Source organism: Marmota flaviventris, chromosome 1 (genome assembly GCF_047511675.1).
Source record: "Marmota flaviventris isolate mMarFla1 chromosome 1, mMarFla1.hap1, whole genome shotgun sequence".
NCBI classification, from domain to species: domain Eukaryota; kingdom Metazoa; phylum Chordata; class Mammalia; order Rodentia; family Sciuridae; genus Marmota; species Marmota flaviventris.
This window is the reverse complement of record NC_092498.1, coordinates 209,872,387-209,890,343: the sequence shown is the minus strand read 5'-3', so window position 1 is coordinate 209,890,343 and position 17,957 is coordinate 209,872,387. Positions and strand designations below refer to the sequence as shown.

General features: G+C 52.2%; 2 protein-coding genes across 4 annotated transcripts in view; one reads left to right on the top strand and one right to left on the bottom strand.

Annotated features, from left to right (window-relative positions):
* Rfx1 (regulatory factor X1) overlaps positions 1 to 4,663 on the bottom strand; it is a 28,272-nt gene extending 23,609 nt beyond the window's left edge. For all 3 annotated transcript variants that reach the window (XM_027955380.3, XM_027955381.3, XM_027955382.3), the window contains exon 1: positions 4,451 to 4,663. The gene's annotated coding sequence lies outside the window, so the exon portion shown is untranslated. The remainder of the gene's footprint in view (positions 1 to 4,450) is intronic.
* Positions 4,664 to 15,576: 10,913 nt separating this feature from the next.
* Positions 15,577 to 17,936, top strand: Rln3 (relaxin 3). The gene is made up of 2 exons (XM_027955270.3): positions 15,577 to 15,945; positions 17,134 to 17,936. The coding sequence occupies exons 1-2, from the start codon at positions 15,756 to 15,758 to the stop codon at positions 17,370 to 17,372; spliced, it is 429 nt and encodes a 142-aa protein (XP_027811071.1). The 5' UTR covers positions 15,577 to 15,755; the 3' UTR covers positions 17,373 to 17,936.
* Positions 17,937 to 17,957: the final 21 nt, after the last annotated feature.

Here is a 17,957-nt window from a genome sequence, read left to right as displayed (position 1 = left end):
CCCCCCAGTGAGCGCAGGTCAGGACAGACGCTGCCCAGGCCTGGTGGGGACAGAGGTAGGAGGAGGTGGAGACAGTCCTTGAGGTCTTGGAAGGAGGCCCAGGGGGTGATGCAGCTTCGACATGCACCCGTACCCTCTGGGGAGCTGGTTAAGATGCAGACTCCCGGGCCCCCCTGCCCAGCCTGAGATGGCTGGGGTCGGTGTTAGCTGGCCAGAGGGTTCCAGGGCAAGTGGTCCTGGAGTCACCCTTACCCTGGTCTAGGCTTCGCAGTCCTAGGAGAGCTGGCACACTCCCAGAGGAAAGAGCTTTAAAAGCTCCACACCAATGGGACCTTCCTCCTCCTGAGGACATGCAGGCCTCAGCCCTGGGGAGGCACCGATGGGGCGGGAGCCTGTGTTCCCTACAGAGTCATACCCATCTCCATGGCAGTGGCACCCCCCGTACATGTGAGCATTCTTTATGACACCTGGCCATAGAACACCAGAACGGCTAAACCACCTGTTCCCGGGCAATGAATCTGCCAAGAAAAGCACTAGTGGCTGCACCTTGCTTCAAAACTAACGGCTGATTTTTGGAGAGTATCTGGACAATTCCTTTAGATCACAGGTTGGCCAACTTCCATAAAGGGCCAGACAGTGAATATTTTCACTTCTGTAGGCAGACAGCATCTGTTGCCAACTACTCAACTCTGCCACTCTGGGCGAAAGCACCCGTAAACAGTAAGGAAACAAATGAGCAGGCTGTGTGCCAATAAAACTTTATTTCTAGCTCTGAGATTTAAATTTCATATGATTTTCATGTCATGAAATATGATTCTTTTCACAAAATATTCTTCTTTTGATCTTTCCCAGTCATTTAAAAATGTAAAACTGAATCCCCAGCACCACAAAATAAATAAATAAATAAAATTTTTAAAAGTAATAAATAAAAATTTTTAAATGTAAACATCAATCTTAGCTCATGAGCCATAGGAAACCAGGCACCAGGTCATGGTGGGCCGAGCCCCATTACAGATACTGACTCTGAAACCAAGTGGCAAGCACCAAGGTCACCTCTACAGAACGGCTTCAACAATGAATCCGCAGAGGATGGCACGATAAATGTAATGACGCACGTCTCCTTGTCCCCTCTAATTAGTTCATTGTCAGTCATCTCCCATCCTAAGGCTGGGTGTTTCTCCTGACACCGGTCCACACTAGAGTTGCTGTCATCTTCTGACTGGACCCTGAAATTCCTGTCCTTGCTCTTGCCTCTACAGTGCACAGGATCCCTTGAAAGCACAGGTCCTATTACATCATGCTTCTGCTCAAAAGCTGCCAAGGCTCCAAGTCATCGGAAACAGATAAAATTCAGAGTCCTTCCTATGGTCTACAGGGCCCTGCAGGACTGGTCCCTCCTGTCCCTGTTTTTCTTCACTCCTGTTGTTCCAGCCGCACTGACTCTTGGTCCAGGAATATTCTGGACTCCTTCCTGCCTCAGGGCCTTTGCACCACCTCTTCTTTCTGACTAGCATTCCCACAATTCCCTCCCCCACTGGTTCCTTCTTATTATTCTGTTCTCAGCTCATATGTCACTTCCTCTGCTCTCAACAGCCTCTTGACTCTGCCAAGCACTCTGAGCACATGCCTCCATTTCCATTTCTTCCTGGCACTGTATTTCCTGATTATTTATTTCCTTACTCACAGTTCCTCTTTCCTTCCCAACTGGAAAGGTAAGGTCCTCAAGGGTGGAGACCTGGTCTGCCTCGCCCATCCTCCTCCCCAGCTCCGGGAGCACGGCTGGGTGCACACTGGGACCCGACTCTGTGTGTGTGTGGTGAGGACAGAACCCAGGGCCTCACACCTGCCAGAAGTCCCCACCACTGAGCTGTACCACCAGCGTCCAGGGGCTCAACTCTTACTGTCCAGTGAGTACAGATGCCCCAGCTGGGAACAGTGCTGGGGGTCGAAGGCCAGCTGAAAACACCGACTGGTGACACTGTGAGTCGGGTCCTGCATCCTGCCCGCAGCAGGCCTGTGCCTGGGGGTGAGCGAGATCCCGCCCGGGCACCTCAGCCCAGGGAGCACCCGAGGTTCCACCACCAAGACCACGCCCTGTGCAGCTGCTCGCTGAAGGCTGGCCCTGGGAGGGTCTGTGTGGCCACCGCTGCCCACAGTGCACAGTATGTGATGGGGAAAGAGTGAGCAGCTCTCCCAGACACCCCTCCATGCCCAGGGCCCCCCGGCCACGCTGCCCACAGCCCCGGTCACCCAGCCCGGGAAGCCCGAGACTGAGTCTGAGCCCGGTCCAGGTCCAGGCATAAGGTTCCCTTCTGGCTACTCTTCCAAGGCCAGAAAAAGGCCACCGAACAGCAAGGGAATGACACTTTCCTACTAGAAGTCAAGTCCAAGTCTCCAGCTCCTGGCTCCTCGTCGCTGCCGCACACAGCCCAGCGAGCCAGCCACACTTTAAAGCCACTACACTCTCCCGAATTCAAAGTGATAAAAATAAATACCAACGGTTAATTCTGAGGGCTGGGCAGGAAGTGACAATCATCGTAATGAAGGCCGAGGCCAGCTCAGCCTGGGCCATCACTCCCTAGTCCATGCTCAACGGTATCATATCATGGGATCACAGCCAGTGATCTGAGGTCGAAAGATCGCGGCCAGCTCAGATGAGGGAAACCGAGGCCCAGAGACGCGAAGTAGAGTCACCAAGAGCACACAGCTAGGAAACGACTGACCGGCTCAGGGACAAGTAAACCAAGCCAGTGTCCCTTCCCTCGTCAAATGACCCTCTAGGCTCAGGTCTTTCCCAGACAGAATCCCTGGTATGGAGAAGGCTGCAAGGCTGAGACATGCCCGGCACCATCACTGGGCAAAGGCAGGGTTCCCAGGAGGTGCTCACAACCTTTCTTAGCAACCGATCTCCACCTGTCTCTTTCTCTCTTTCTTAAGGAAATTAAGCTTCTTTAATGGCAACAGAGGTGGACACTTAGGGCTACACAATGTCTTAACTTTCAAGCAGTCTGGCCTCTCCTCTCCAAGGGTCTGAGCCAGATAAGGCCCCTGGAGAAGTGAGACCCCTACCCCCCCAGCAGGATCTCGAGTTCTTGGGGGAGTGCTTTTCCTTGGAGTGTACTGACTGATTTAAAAGGAAAGAACTGCAATTTGCACACCGACGCCCAGTTCAAAAGCAAGACAGAGAATCAGCAAAATAGACTGGGCCTGGCTGCTACTTAAAGAAAAAATCTTTCCCAAGTTGGCAGATCTTCTTGCCCCAAAAAGCCTTGCAAAGGTTCTCCTCTGAAAAACGTGGACTGCTTCCCCTTCCCTCTGACCGCTGCACCCGCTCCCAGCCACGTGGCTCTGGAGGCTGGTACCTCCTCATAACATGTGACCCTGTTGATACAAACTTGACACAAAAACATGTGTCTGGCCAAGTGGCTTAAGGAATCTAAGAAACTTCCTCTGCCGCCATTAGACTCCCATTTCAGAAGGGAACAGACCAGGAGAAGTCCCATCTCCAGGAAGGAGCCCCCCAGACCAGGGGCCACCCAGAACTAAGACAGCAGCCCAGAGAAGAGCAACCGAGTTTCATTTCCTCTAAAGCTGTCTCCCACAATCACTCTTCCCTGCCACGGGCTTCGATTTCTGCAAACCAAATCCTCCAGATTGAAGCCAAGTGTACTCCTAGCCCACAGCTTCTCGGAGAAAGTGTCACTCTCCACTCCTCCCAGAGAGAAAAAAGGCAGGTGTAGGAGTGTAGGACAGTGTTGAAATCAAGACAAGCTAACAGTTAATCTGTCAAGCCATATTCGGAAACAGCAGACAGAGGTAAAAGGTTCAAGAATGAGCTGTAAAGAAATTCCTGGAAGGAACTGGGGGTCCCTGTGATGTAGAAAAGGGGAGAGAGCGACGATTCTCCCCATTTTACAGGATGTAAAACTGAGACCGCAGATGGGCCAGGCACTTGTCCAAGTTCTGAATCCTGGGGACAAGTACACGGGGCTCTAAAGGGACGTAGCACAGGCTGCTGCACACAGCTTCTGGGAGCGCGACAGCCCGGGCGGTGGCTGCCCCACCCGGTTCCCGAGGGTGGGGGGGCCGCACGACCCCGCCCACCCACCTTGGCCCCGCCTTGTTCCTCTCTTGCTCCGATTGGCCCAACTTCTCCAGGCCCGCCCCTTCGCAGCTCCCGACATATAAAAGCCCCCCGCCCGGGCCGCTCGACCTCCACTCGCCGCGGGCCTGCGAGCGCCCGCCCCTCGTGGGGGACGGGCCGCGGGGTTGGGGGGCGGGTGGTGTCGCCCCAGCCGGGCCCCGGCCCCCTCCCCCACGGTCCTGACAGTCGCCGCCGCCATTTTGACCGCCCGCCCCTTCCCCCTGGACTGTGATTACAGCGACACCCGCTGCCCGGGCCCCACCGCCTGCCCTGGCCCGGCCAGCCACCCAGGGCTGTCCCGGTTACCTCGGCTTCTCCCCACTTCTGTCCGCGGAAAGGCTTTTCGGAGGTCTCAGAGGCGATGTTGGGAGGGAGACGGAACGTGCCAGGGTCCCCAGGCCGCGCCGGGGGGGCGGGGGTGGGGGTCGACCGGGCGGTTGTTGTTGTTGACTCGCGTTGCCGGGTTGCTTGGTCGCCACGACTACCGTGGCTATGGCGCCTCCGTTTCCCTCACCGGGGCAACTGTTGCTACCCACCCTACTTACGTCACGCGTAGGGGCGGGGCCCAGAGTGATTGGCGGTGCCGGGAGAAGTGATTGGACGGCGCCAGGCCCTTAAGATACGCTATTGGCCCCTAGCCACGCTATTCAACGCCCTCTTGACTTCCCGGCGCTCTGATTTATCAGTATGAATGTCCCTCAAAGGAAACTGAACCCTTAAAGGCAGCGGAGCCCGTCACTCCCGCAAGGAAGCAGCGGGATAAGAATAAAGGGGTGGGATCTGTGAAGACGGGATTGGGTTGAGGCTATAAAACTTGCCTTCTGGTTCGACTAAAGGGATGTCGATCTAGCCCAAAGGTTTGCCGCGCTCTCTGGTTGGAAGACGTGCGCGTGCGCAACACGCAAGGCCAGTTGGGAGTTGTAGTCCTCTCTTACGAACTTCAAATGACTTCCCAAATCAAAAAGGCGAAAAAGGAAAGATTTCCTTCGTACTTCTCGCTTTCACTGTGGGCGAGTTTCTAGCCTCTCGCACTGACGTCACGAGAGGAATGCGGTGACGCACGCTGCCCTCTGTGACGTCAGCGGCGGAGGCTGGGCTCGGGGTTCGATGACGTCACGGGCGCTCTTCCCCACTGTCCCTTGCCCTGAGAGGGTGGCGTGGAAGTGCACAGCACAGGTGGGGTTCGATCTCGGGTCCCAGACTCCGAGCGACCCACTCCTCCGCCCGGGTCGGCCCTTGGGAGCAACCGCCGCGCCCTCTCCGGCCTCCCCGCCCCATCGGGCCGGGAAAGGTCACCACCGCTGGCCGGGCGACCGCGGCTATCTCCGCCACTCAGGCGGCGCGGCCGCCCCGGGAAAGGTCTCCCGAAGGCGGGGGACTTGATTAGCTGTTCCTACCGCGGGCGATAAGCAAAGGTCAGCGCCCAGCCTCTCCCCGAGAAGCTCGCGCCGCCCGCAAGGGCTCCACACAGTGTCCCCGCACCGCCTGGACGCGGTGCCTCGCTTTCCCCAGGAGACTGGCGGGAGGAGAAGTTGAGACAGGCAGAGCCCGGGCCAGGGTGAGCGCCTCCGCTGCAAAAACTTAGTCGGAGGGTAAATAATATTCTAATGCAGTATGTTTTAAATATCAAAATTAATGGAAATTAATCCACGTTGAGCCAAATACCAAAATGTTAAAGAAAGGCAGGACCCCTCGGCCCTGGGAGTAGGCCAGAGGTGAGTCTTGCAAGCACAGGATCAGATCTTGTCTTTGACTTTTTTTTTTTTTTTTTTTTAACCTGGTTGCTGGGGATTTAACCCACATCCTGACTCGCCTAGGCAGGCTCTCCACCACTGAGTTATCTACCCCCAGCCCTGTCTGTGTGAGTCTCTGTGTGTGTGTGTGTGTGTGTTTTTCACGATTTTTCTAAATGAGTAGATTATAGCTGCTCTTACCACAGGAGTGAAAAATGAGTAATGAATATGTTAATTTATGATATAATGAATATGTTAATTTGTTCCTGTATAGTAACCATTTTAATATACGATCTATGAATCTCATGCAGTTTTTTTGGCTTGGTTTTCTTGCTGGGGAGGTGTCTGTTTTTGTTTTGTTTTTGTAGCAGCCCAGGGTTGCTCTACTGTCTAACTACAACACTCTTTGTTAATTACACCCCCTTTGTATTTTATTTTGAGACAGGGTGTCACTAAGTTACCCAGGCCAGCCTCGAACTTGCAATCCCCCTTCCTCAACTTCCTGAGTAGGTGGATTGATTAGTGTATCTTATAGCATCATGTTGTGATTACAAATACACAATAAAAATTTTTTTATAATATTTTAATTCTTATTTTGGGGTGTTGGAAATTGAACCCAAGACCTCACACACTACTGTTCTACCACTAAACTACACTGCACTCCCAAGCCAGATCATTTTCGATCTATTTTGATCATCATAATTTTTAGTTTTGCATATATTTTTGTTCTCTTAATATCGATTATCTTGATGACTCAGTTTTTTGGCACCTCCTTGAATTTTATACCCTCATCCCCCTGAAGGTAGAGGAGGGAGGAAAATGCTAAGAGCTTGGAGATTTTAAGTCCAGCTCTGCTGTGTGACATTGAGAAAGTGGCTCCACCTCTCGGAGTGTCTGTTTGCTAGGTCAACCGACATTATACGTGCTCTGTGCAAGGCCCTGGGCTGTAAAAGTGAAGAAAACAGAGAAGTCTGTTGCTTTGCATTCTAATAAGAGAGACACAATAAACAATGAGATTAATTACTAAGACAGGTCCACACAGGCTTCAAGAGCAACATAAGAAGGTGGAGAGAAAAAAAAAAGATGTCACAGCCGATGACCTCTGAGCAGTGCTCCAGAGTTAGCCTGAGTGGTCAGGAAGAGCAAACCCACGAGACCAGCTGGATGGAGCTGCGGAAGCAAGGCTCTGGGTGGGAAGGTCTGGCGAACGCCTCCGGCAGCCCAGCAAAATGCAGCCTTCCCCCCACTTGACAGGTGAGCGAATAGAGGCTGGGGAGGAGGGGAGCTCTCCCCAGGATCCTTCCGCTGGAGGCCCAGCGCCCAGGCAGCCTGTCTCCCTTCTAGGGACTTTCCTGTGCCCTGGGTGTGACCCCAAATAGGAGGGGAAAAGCAGCAGCCCCAGTCTGCCTGGAAATGCCAGCTGAGCCTTCGCCCCGACAGTTCCCCCAAGAATTGGCAACTCTTCCAGGAAGGAGGTGCCCAGGAGTAACCCCAGGAGGCAAAAGGATTCCCTCAGCCCCGGCAGCTGCTTCTGTGAGAGGGTTCAGGGTCCCTGGACCAGCCACGGGGCTTCGTTGTCAGGGAGGGAACTTAGAAGCCCTGTTTTTACATCCCATCCCACCTGCAGAAGTCCCCGAACCCCAAGATGGGCACAGCCAGGCCCCAAGAGCATTTCCTCCAACAAAAAGATTTCTTCCTGCCAGAGTGGCCCATGCCTATGATCCCAGCTGCTGCGGGGCCTGGGCAACTTAGCAAGATCCCCAGCTCAAAGTAAAAAATTAAAAGGGCTGGGGATGTGGCTCAGTGGTAGAGCGCTTTCCTAGCAAGGCCCTGGGGGACAGGGAGGAAAAAAGATTCCTGATAAGTCCCATGGTAGGGAATGCTAGGTGGGAGCTACAAACAATCTTTGTTTCTATCTGATGGTGGCCTAAGTACAGAGGTTTTAAAATCACTGAATTCTGAATCCTTGATCTGTGTGCATGTTGTACCTCCATTCCAGAGTCAAAACTCCAGACATGCATGGACACCGTGGCCCACACATCAACGCAGGAGGCTGAGGCAGGAGGATCACAAGTTCAAAGCCAGCCTCCGCAACTTAGCCAGGTCCAAGCAACTTAAAAGATCCTTTCTCAAAATTGAAAAAAAAAAAAAAAAAAAGCTGGGGATGGAACTCAGGTAAAGCACCTCTGGGTTAAAACAAAACAACAGGTGTGGTGACAGGCACCTGTCATCCCAGCTTGCTCAGGAGGTTGAGGCAGAAGGATCATTTAAGTTCACAAGTTGAAAACCAGCCCCAACCACATAAGCAAGATCACCTTGAAATCAATAACTAAATAAATAACAAGTTTAAAAATGCACTTGCACTGGGCATGGTGGTAATCCCACCAACTTGGGAGGCTGAGGCAGGAGGTTTGCAAGTTCAAGGCCAGCCTCAGCAACTGCCTGAGGCCCTAAGCAACTTAGTGAGGCTCTGTCTCACAATAAAAAATACAAAGGACTGAGGATGTGGCTCCGTGCTAAAGTGTCTCTAGGTTCAATCCCCAGCACCATAAACAAACACACTCGAAAAAAAAGTCCAAAGAGACCAGAAAGTCTAAGGAGAGTGCCCACTTAAAAAAAAAAAAAAAAATGTGGAAGGAAAGAGAGAATTAGAGAATCAACATGGTTGCAAAATCAGTGAGATCATTGATTTTAGCAATGATCGTTGGTGAGCCATCAGATATTAGGTAAGGTGCTGGGGACGACAAGGAAGAACTATGCTCAGGCACCGGAGGGTAGCCTGCAGGAAGGCTGGGTACAGGGCGCAGATTCGCCAAAGAAGCCAGACGGTCCTCACCAGCCTTCCCTGAGGCGAGTCTCCGCGTCACACTAGGAGGACTGGCCAGCCTGGTGGGCCTCCTGCTGAGATCCAGAGGAAGCGCCCAGCTTCCCCTAGGACACATCTGTCCAGAGGTTAGACCCCACTGCTCCTCTGTCACTTTGACACCCAGTTTACCGGAAATGGAGGGGGTAGGGGAATCCGTTAAATGATATCAGGAAGCAATGGACAACCCAGAAGGGTGGGGACACCCAGGACTATGCCAGTCTTTTCAATAAGTCACTGAAAAAAAGCGGGGACAATTCTAGGGCAGGTGACACCATTGATATTTGGGGGTCAAAGCACTCTTTGTAGCAGGGCTGACCTGCACCCCGGTCCACGTTGACAAGTTCCCCCGGCTCTGCCTGCTACATGCCACTGGTCTCCCCCACCCACCCCAGCTGTGACAAAGATGTCTGTCCTCACCTTGGCCAAATGTCCCGGAGGTGAACATCCTCTCCAGCCAAGAACCGCTGCCCTAATTGGGAGCGGAGGCCCATATCTGTAATCCCAGCGGCTCAGGAGGCCGAGGCAGGAAGGTCACAAGTTCAAAGCCAGCCTCAGCAGTTCAGCGAGGCCATGAGCAACTCAGGGAGACCCCCCTGTCCCTAAAGAAAACCTCAAGAAGGGCTGAGGATGTGGCCCAGTGGTTCAGTGCCCGTGGGTTCAATCCCTGGCACCAAAAATAAAACTAAAATTTGCACAGCTCCTGAGGGGGGACAGGAGGGTCACAGGTTGCAGGCCAGCCTGGGCAACATAGTGTGGCCCCGTCTCAAAAACAAACCAAAAATTGAGCCCAGGGCAGGGGCCGGGGATGTAGCTCGAGGTAGAACCCTTGCCCAGCACGCAGAAGGCTCTGGGTCCATCCTCAGAACTGGGAAAAAGAGTCGTGGGACAGACAAGTGAACCTCACCCGGGCACACAGCTCGTCACAACAGAGGCAGCCTGGTTTCCACAGCAAATGGCAAGAGGGAAGGGGCTCCGTCTACTAAGGCTGAGGGAGGAGGAAAAGGAAGGTCCTTGAAAGTCGACCACCACGTTCAGGTGAGTCGAAAAGTGAGAATGTGACACTGGTGACTGACACGCGATCACACAGCCTTGTCTCCCAGTGAGCATCGTCAGGGAAGCCAGGACGTTTCTGCTCATTATCGTGAAGTGCAGGGGACAATGATCAAGCTGGTTCTAACACACTTTCCACATTATGTTCATGACCAATGCTGTACACAGAGATCCCTGTTGTGGAGCCTGGGGTCAGAGGGTGCCACCCAGACACGGCGGCAGGCGGAGTGTTGGTGGGTGCAGCCCGTCTTGGAGTTGGGCATCAGGTGTGTTCCAGCTACTTGGGAGGCTGAGGCAGGAGGATCCCTTGAGGCCGGGAGTTTGAGGCTGGCATGGGCAACATGGGAAGACCGCATCTCAAAAAAAAAAAAAAAAAGACAAAAAAAAATTTAAAAAAAAAAAAACCCTATTGGAGGTCCTTCTTCATTTTACCTAAAGGAAGAGTTGGAGCAGAAAGGGATAGACAGAGATCTAAAACCAAAACAGAACCCGAGAGGCATTTCCTAAGTAGATGGAGTTGAGGGAAGAAGCTTGATGCATATCTCCAGGAACATGTATCAGCCTGTTCTATTTCTGCCTTTTTGCAGAGGAACAACTTCTTAAAAGTATATATTTATTTCTTAGTTGTAGCTGGACACAATACCTTTATTTCACTTATTTTTATGTGGTGCTGAGGATGAACCCAGGGTCCCACACATGCAAGGTGAGCGCTCTACTGCTGAGCCACAACCCAGCCCCTAGGAGGAGCAACTTTTTAAAAAAATATATTTTTAGTTGTAGATGATCACAATACCTTTGTGTGTGTGTGTCTCTGTGTGTGTGGGGGGGCATTAGGGATTAGAACCCAGGGCCTTGTGCATGCAAGGCAAGCACTCAACCAACTGAGCTATGTCCCCAGCCCACAATACCTTTATTTTATTTACTTATTTTTATGTGGTGCTGAGGACGGAACCCAGGGCCTCCCATGTGCAAGGCAAGTGCTCCACCACCGAACCCCAGCCCCCGCCTGAGAGGCAACTTTTTGCCAAGAGGAAGTTAAAGGAAGTAATAACCGCTTTGTCTCAAAAGCAGCAAGAACAACTAAATCACCACACACACACACACACACACACACACAACGACAACAATGTGGCGCTGAGCTAAAAGGATGCAGACAAGGTCTAGTTCCCTGAGGCTGTTGTGCTAATTACAGGGAAGGGAACTCCTGCAAACATACAGAATACACATACAGAATGGTACCTTACCCATGGGTAAGGCCCATGGGTAAGGCCCTGGGATCCATCCCCAGTACAGGCCAGAAAACAGGAAAGAAGAAAAAGAATTTCAGAGACCCAGGGAAATGTGAGCGTGTACTTGGTATGAGAGGCACAATTTGTTAAGATAATGGCATTGAATTATGTAGGAAGATGTCCTTATTTTTCCACGATGCATGTATTTTGACACTCCTGCTAATGAGGCTGCAATGATATAGCATTTGCATAAATCACCTGGCTCAAAATTGAGCATGTATAAGTCCTCAATGAATGTTAATGGCCATTTTAAAAGAAGTTTGGAGAAATGACAAACTGAAAAATATATATATATATTTCTAACCCATTTCATCATCAGATGACAAGTTTCCTTAATATGCAAAGAACTCCTAGGAATCAAGAAGAAAAAGATCTACCACCCAAAAGAATCATGGCCAGGAAAGGTACCTAGAGAGTAAAGAGAAAGCCATAAATAGCTCTAAACACATGGAGCTCTGCTCTGCCCAGCTCTTGATAAGAGAAATGCAAATTTTCTCTCCTCTGAGATCCTATTTTTCACCTGCATGTTGGTGAAAATCCAAAGTTTGATACAAACCCAGTAAGGGCAGAAGGAAGAACTCTTACCCATTTCTGGGACAAATGTGAATCAATTTTGACAATATATGCAAAAAATCGTACATGGGCACAATCTCTGACTCAGAAATCCCACTTTGGAGAATTTATGCACAGATCCACATGCATATGTGTGAAATGAAGTTTGTACAAACTCCTGATTGCGGAAATGGGTGGGGAAAAATGTCTCCCAGAGTGACATCAACTATGGGCATCCGCGTGGAGGATGACTGCCACTGCAAAAGAAATCAGCGAGGATGCACGAAGATAGTCCGGATGGGGCAGCGGGGTGCGGGGGACTTGTGAAGAAGGCTGCCTTTCACTGAATTCCTGGCATAAGCCACCACACGGACGATTTTTTTTTTTGTATTTTATTTAGAGACAGGGCCTCACTAAATTGCTGAGGCTGGCTTTGAACTCGCGATCCTCCTGCCTCAGCCTCCTGAGCCACTGGGATGACAGGCGTGCGCCACTGCTCCCGGCTCCCACAGATGAATTCTAACAACACTGTGCTCAGGGAGGAGTCAGACACAGGACCCAGTGCTCACCACACCCTCAGCCCTTATTTATTTATTTATCATTTTAAATGGAAACTCTGCAGCTGGGGCTGGGGCTCAGTGGCAGAGCACTTGCCTGGCATGTGTGAGGCACTGGGTTCCATTCTCAGCACCACATATAAGTGAATGAAATAAAGGTTCATCAACATCTAAAAAATATTTTAAAAATGTGAATACAGGACTTTATTCCCCTCCCCTCTACTTTTTAAGTCAAAAGTAACATCAGTTGGGGGAGGGGGGTACATGCCTGTAATCCCAGGTACTCAGGAGGCTGAGGCAGGAGGACTAAGAGTTTGAGGCCAGCCTCAGCAACTTAGAGGAAATTTGTCTCCAAACAAAATAAAAAGGGCTGGCAGGAGGTTGGGGAGCTCAGAAGAATAGTGCTTCTGGATATGATCCCCAGGATCGTACACACACAAAGTAACATGTTTAACAATTTTGAAGATGTTTAACAGTTTTTTATTGTGGTAAATAAAATATACATAGAATTTATCATTTTAAATATTCTTAAGCATACAATCAAGAGGCATTAAGGGTATTCCCATCATTGGTGTAAACATCTCGACTATCCAGCTCCTGAACTTAAAACAAAATCATTTTATTTTATTTATTTATTTGTATCATTTTTGTTTTCAGTGCTGGGATGAAACCCAGGCCTTGTGCACCCCCCCACACACCCCATACCAGGAATTGAACCCAGGGGTGCTTAACCACTGAGCAACATCACCAGCCCTTTTTTTGTGTTTTATTTAGAGACAGCGTCTTGCAAAATTGCTGAGGCTGGCTTTGAATTCATGATCCTCCAGCCTCAGCCTCCTGAGTCACTGAGATTACTGGCTTGTGTCACCACACCCAGCTCCTCTCTGTCTCTTCAAGGACACTTGTCATTGGATTTAGGACCCACCTGGCAATCCAGGATGACCCATCTTAAGGTCATGATTCATCTGCAAGGATTCTTTTCTCCAATGAGGTCACACTGGGGCTGGGATATTGCTGGTGGTAGAGCCCTGGCCTTGCAGGTGACCGGCCTGGAGGGAGGGTGGGGACCGATTCCCCATTCAACCCACCACACCTCCCTGGAGCTGGGTAGGGTGCTGCGCACTTCATACAATTTCACAAACTTACCCAACAGCCTGTTGGGTGCACTTCTTATTTCCGTCTTCCCCTGAACTCAGAGAGGTGTATGGCTTTGTCCAAGGTCACACAGGAAGGAGGATTCAAAACCAGCCCCGGAGCCCAAATTTCTGATTCTTTGTGAGGCACCAAGGAGATGTCTGGCTTCATCAGTTAAGTCATTCAGCAAATATCTCCCCAGTGTGTCCCTCCCCAGCCTCGGGGCCAGTCATCAGCTCTGAGGAAAGGGCCCAAGGGCACGTCCCCAAGGAGTCACCATGAGGAAAGGCAGAGGATAAGAGCGGATTATTCATCAGCCCTTTAGAAGCAGAACAATCAGAACGTGGCCCTTGGCCCTCAACACCCACACAGGGCAACCCAGGCCAGGAACTGGTCATGGAGAAAGGACTCGGGGAGAAAGTTCTACCCAGAGGGACCGATGCTGAGGAGTGTTGGAAGAATCTGATGCTCCCAGCGAGCCTTTCCTATTATATAGATGAGGAACCCAAGGCACAGAGAGGTAAACTGACATTCCCAAGCTCACACAGCAGGAAAGGGGCAGAGCAGGGAGTCCACTCAGGCCTGCCTGTCACCAGAACTCCTCTTTTTGTCCTCAGATTTTAGATTGAGATAAAACTGATGTGACATAAAATAAACTCTGTGTGTAGAGAGCTGGGGGTCGATCCTTGCACAGGCTACGCACATGTTCTACCACCGAGTCCCACCCCTGGCCCAGGATGGCCACCTCCCTGTGCAGCTCAGCTGTCCTCAGCCCTCGCACGGGGTTCTTTAGCCACCCCTCTGTCTAGCTCCCAAACATTGTCATCGTCCCCTAAGGAGGCCCCAGAGCCGTTAGCGGTCACTCCCTAGTCCCCCCACCCTGGCCCTCTTTCTGTCCCTGGCTTGGCCTGTTCTGGTCATTTCTATAAATGGACTCATGCTATGTGTGGCCCTTTGTGTCCAGCGTCTCTCGCTCAGCGTCGTTTTTGAGGACCGTCCATGTAGCTCGGCTCAGAACAGAGGTCCCTGAGGGACGTCTGCAGATACCACAACCCACAGGCATTCAAGTCCCTGCTCTAAAAGGGTGCAGGGTTCCCCTGTAACCCATACACATCCTCCCGCAGATTTAAAAACCTCCTAAATTACTTAGGATGCCCAATACCATGTGAATGCTATGCGCATAATTGTTGTACTGCACTCTTTAGAGCTAATGACAAGAAAAAGTCTGTTGTTCAGTACAAATGCAGGGGTGTGTGTGTGTGTGTGTGTGTGTGTGTGTGGTTGGGATGGAACCCAGGGCCCAGCTGGGCGCGGTGGCACAGGCCTTTCATCCCAGCAGCTCTGGAGGCTGAGGCAGGAGGATCGTGAGTTCAGAGCCAGCCTCAGCAACAGTGAGGCGCTAAGCATCTCAGTGAGACTCTGTCTCTAAATAAAATACAAAATAGGGCTGGGGATGGGGCTCAGTGGTCGAGTGTCCCCAAGTTCAATCCCCAGAACCACCCTCCCGAAAAAAAATCCCAGAGCCCACTAGGTAAACACTTTACCATTGAGCTGCACCCCAGTCCTCTGTTTTATTATTTTGAGACAAGGTCTCATTGGGTTGCTGAGGTTGGCCTCAAACTTGTGATCCTCTTGCCTCAGCCTAGCTCCCTGAGTAGCGGGGGTATGGCTGTGTGCCCACCCGATGCAATGTTTTCTAAGAGTATTTTCCCGCAGTTGGCTGAATTCAGGGGTCCAGAGGGACAACTATTTTTTTATGTGGCTGAATAAATCCCCTTGTCGGGTGCCACGATTTGGATGTGGAGTTTCGGTTTTGTGGTGACATGCACAGTGGTGTGGATACACTCGGTGCCACTGCGCTGCACACTGACAGTGGGTTCCTATGGTAAAGTGGGTGTTCTGTGTATTTGGCGCATGGTGGCTGGATGTCACTGGGACTCGGTGATCTCTGGTTGCTTTTGGTTTTTTGTTTTGCAGGGCTGAGGGTAGAACCCAGGGCCCTGTGCACGCTAGGCAGGCGCTCTGCCCCCGAGGTGTGCCCCAGCCCCATGTGCTGAGGTTTGCTCAAGTTCAAAGATGTCATTACAGGGCTGGGGACATAGCTTTGTGGTACAGCACTCGCCTGGCACACAGATACCCTGGGCTCCGTCTCCAGCACCACAAAAAAAAAAAAAAAAAAAAAAAAGCTCTTGTCTCTCTGTTGAAGATGACAGCCACATCACACTGTCCCTGGCAAAAGGTTATCACTCGGTGGGGCAAACGGGAAAGGTCGCCTTGGGGGGCCGTGCTGCCTTCCCTCTGCTGGGGGAGATAAAGGAGGTCACCCAGCTTCCTCCAGGCAGGGAGGGGGGAGCCGTGGTGTATAAATGGGGGCCAGGAAGCAGCGGAGGCGCTGGCCCACGCGGGCATCCGAGGCGTCGTCTGCTCAGCATGGCCAAGTTCACGCTGCCGCTGCTGCTGGCCCTGGCGGTGCTGGCCGGGCAGCTGTGGCTGGTGGCCGAGGCCAGGGCAGCGCCCTACGGGGTGAAGCTTTGTGGCCGTGAATTCATCCGGGCGGTCATCTTCACCTGCGGAGGCTCCCGGTGGAGGCGGTCAGGACTCCTGGCCCCCGAAGCTATGGGTGAGGCCGGGAGGGACAGGAGGAGGAGGGAACAGAGGGCCCGATGCGTCCAGGGAGCCCGGGAGCGAGATGCTGGGACGAGAGCCCCCAGGAGTTAGACCCCTTTCCCACCACGTTCATCTGGGCGCCCTGCCCAGCCTTGAAGCAGTGGCCAGGGATCAGGGATTGGCAGAGCCACCAGGCAGGGAAGGGGGCAGCCAGCCTCCCCAGAGGCTATTTCCCGAGTTCCTTCCGAGTGCCCAGCCCACGCTCAGCAAGGCTGTGAGGGGGGCCATCAAGTCCTGAAGATCGAGGCACTTTCCGGTCCACTCGGGCAGGTAGGGTGAGCCATGGGTGTGTAGGTGGCTGGATTCTGCTGACCAGCAGGTGACCCCTCCCAGCATCCTGATTCCCCTCCAGAGATCCGGGAATCTTGCAGAGTGGTTAAATGGTGCGATTCTGTCAAGGCAGATAAGAGTGAAGGGTGGAGGTGATGGGGAGGAGGGGCGTGGATGGACGCACGGATGATGGACGGATGGACAGATATGTGTGTGGACCCAGAAGGCACAGGGACTGACTGTGCTCACTTAGTAGTTTTATGACTTAATAGCTGTGTGTTCTCGTGCAAGTCATTTCTCATTGCCTCTGAAAAGTGGGGGTGACAATGACAGCGCACCCACCTCATGTGGTTGCCATTGAGAGGAAAAAACCCATAAACGCACTTACAACGGTGTCTGGCACACAGCTAAGTGCTCAGTAAACAATCGGTGCTATTTTGGGTGCTTATCATGTGCCCAATATTGTTGTAAGTTTTTATGGGTATTAAGTCTTCTACTCCATATAAAATTCGAGAAAATAGGAGTTATTTCCTCCACAATGTTGATAAGGAAACAGACTGAGAAAAGTAAGTTCACCTGGTGACAACTATAACTCGGAGAGGCTATCTCCCAAAGCATGCTCTTAAACATCATGGCCTCAAGAGTAGGAGGAAATAAATGACGGGGAAACCAAGCTTAAGTCAGGTTGAACGATCTGCCCACTGAAACTGCTGGCAGAGCCAGAACACCAGCCCAGGACTAAGTGGAATCCACATGTTGAGTCACAAGGCAGAATCACAAGAGCAGAGAAGAAGCTGAGACAGTCAGTGGCCAACATTCTGGTCAGAGTAGCAGCCGAGTCCCAAGCCACAACTCTCTCCATCTTTTACAGGGGACGTCTTCCGGGATGCAGACACTGATGCAGACAGCCTGGCAGGCGAGCTGAACGAAGCTGTGGGCTCCAATGAGTGGCTGGCCCTCACCAAATCTCCCCAGGCCTTCTATGGTGGTCAACCCAGCTGGCAGGGGACCTCTGGGGCTCTTAGGGGCAGCCGAGATGTCCTAGCCGGCCTCTCCAGCAACTGCTGCAAGTGGGGGTGCAGCAAAAGCGAAATCAGCAGCCTCTGCTAGGCCAGCAGCTGAGCAGCCAGAGGACACCAAAGGTGGTGCCCCAGCGCAGCTAGCCACTGGCCTGTCTGACCGGCACCTGTCTTTCTCACACTCATTCATCTTCAAGCCCCAGAGGCCAGGTGCCTTGAGCTCAGCCAGTCCCCTCGCTCCCACCCATCCAACTAAACACCTTGACCTGGGGCCCTAGGCCAGCTCTGTCCCTCCCTAGCCACATGGGGACCCTCCATCTTGACTTCTGACCTCGCCCCAACATCAGCCATGTCTCAGCCTGGCCCACACAGTCCCTTGTTCCTACTCTACCCAAACTGGTCCCAGGAAGACCTCTGCTCGTCGCATGGCCCCAACTGTGGTGGCTGATCCCTGGCCGACCCACACGCCCGCATGCAAACTTTGCAGCTTCCTTTTCCCTGCCTCGCACCCCGTGTCCCTGCCAGTGCTCCATGGCTGCGGACCCCGGAGATGGTGCAGGGTTGTACCCCAGGTTCCCTTACAACCTGGGATGGGAGGCGCAGAATGAGCATCAGAACCTTCCACGACCCCAATAATAAAAGTTCGGAAGCCCTGCAGGGCGTGTGCGTGGCGCTG

What these genes read in the sequence shown, in the direction of transcription:
- Rln3 (XM_027955270.3), top strand. Translation starts at nt 15,756, where the DNA reads ATGGCCAAGTTCACGCTGCCGCTGCTGCTGGCCCTGGCGGTGCTGGCC. An exon ending in CCTGGCCCCCGAAGCTATGG is followed by an intron (nt 15,946 to 17,133) that starts GTGAGGCCGGGA and finishes CATCTTTTACAG; the next exon opens with GGGACGTCTTCCGGGATGCA.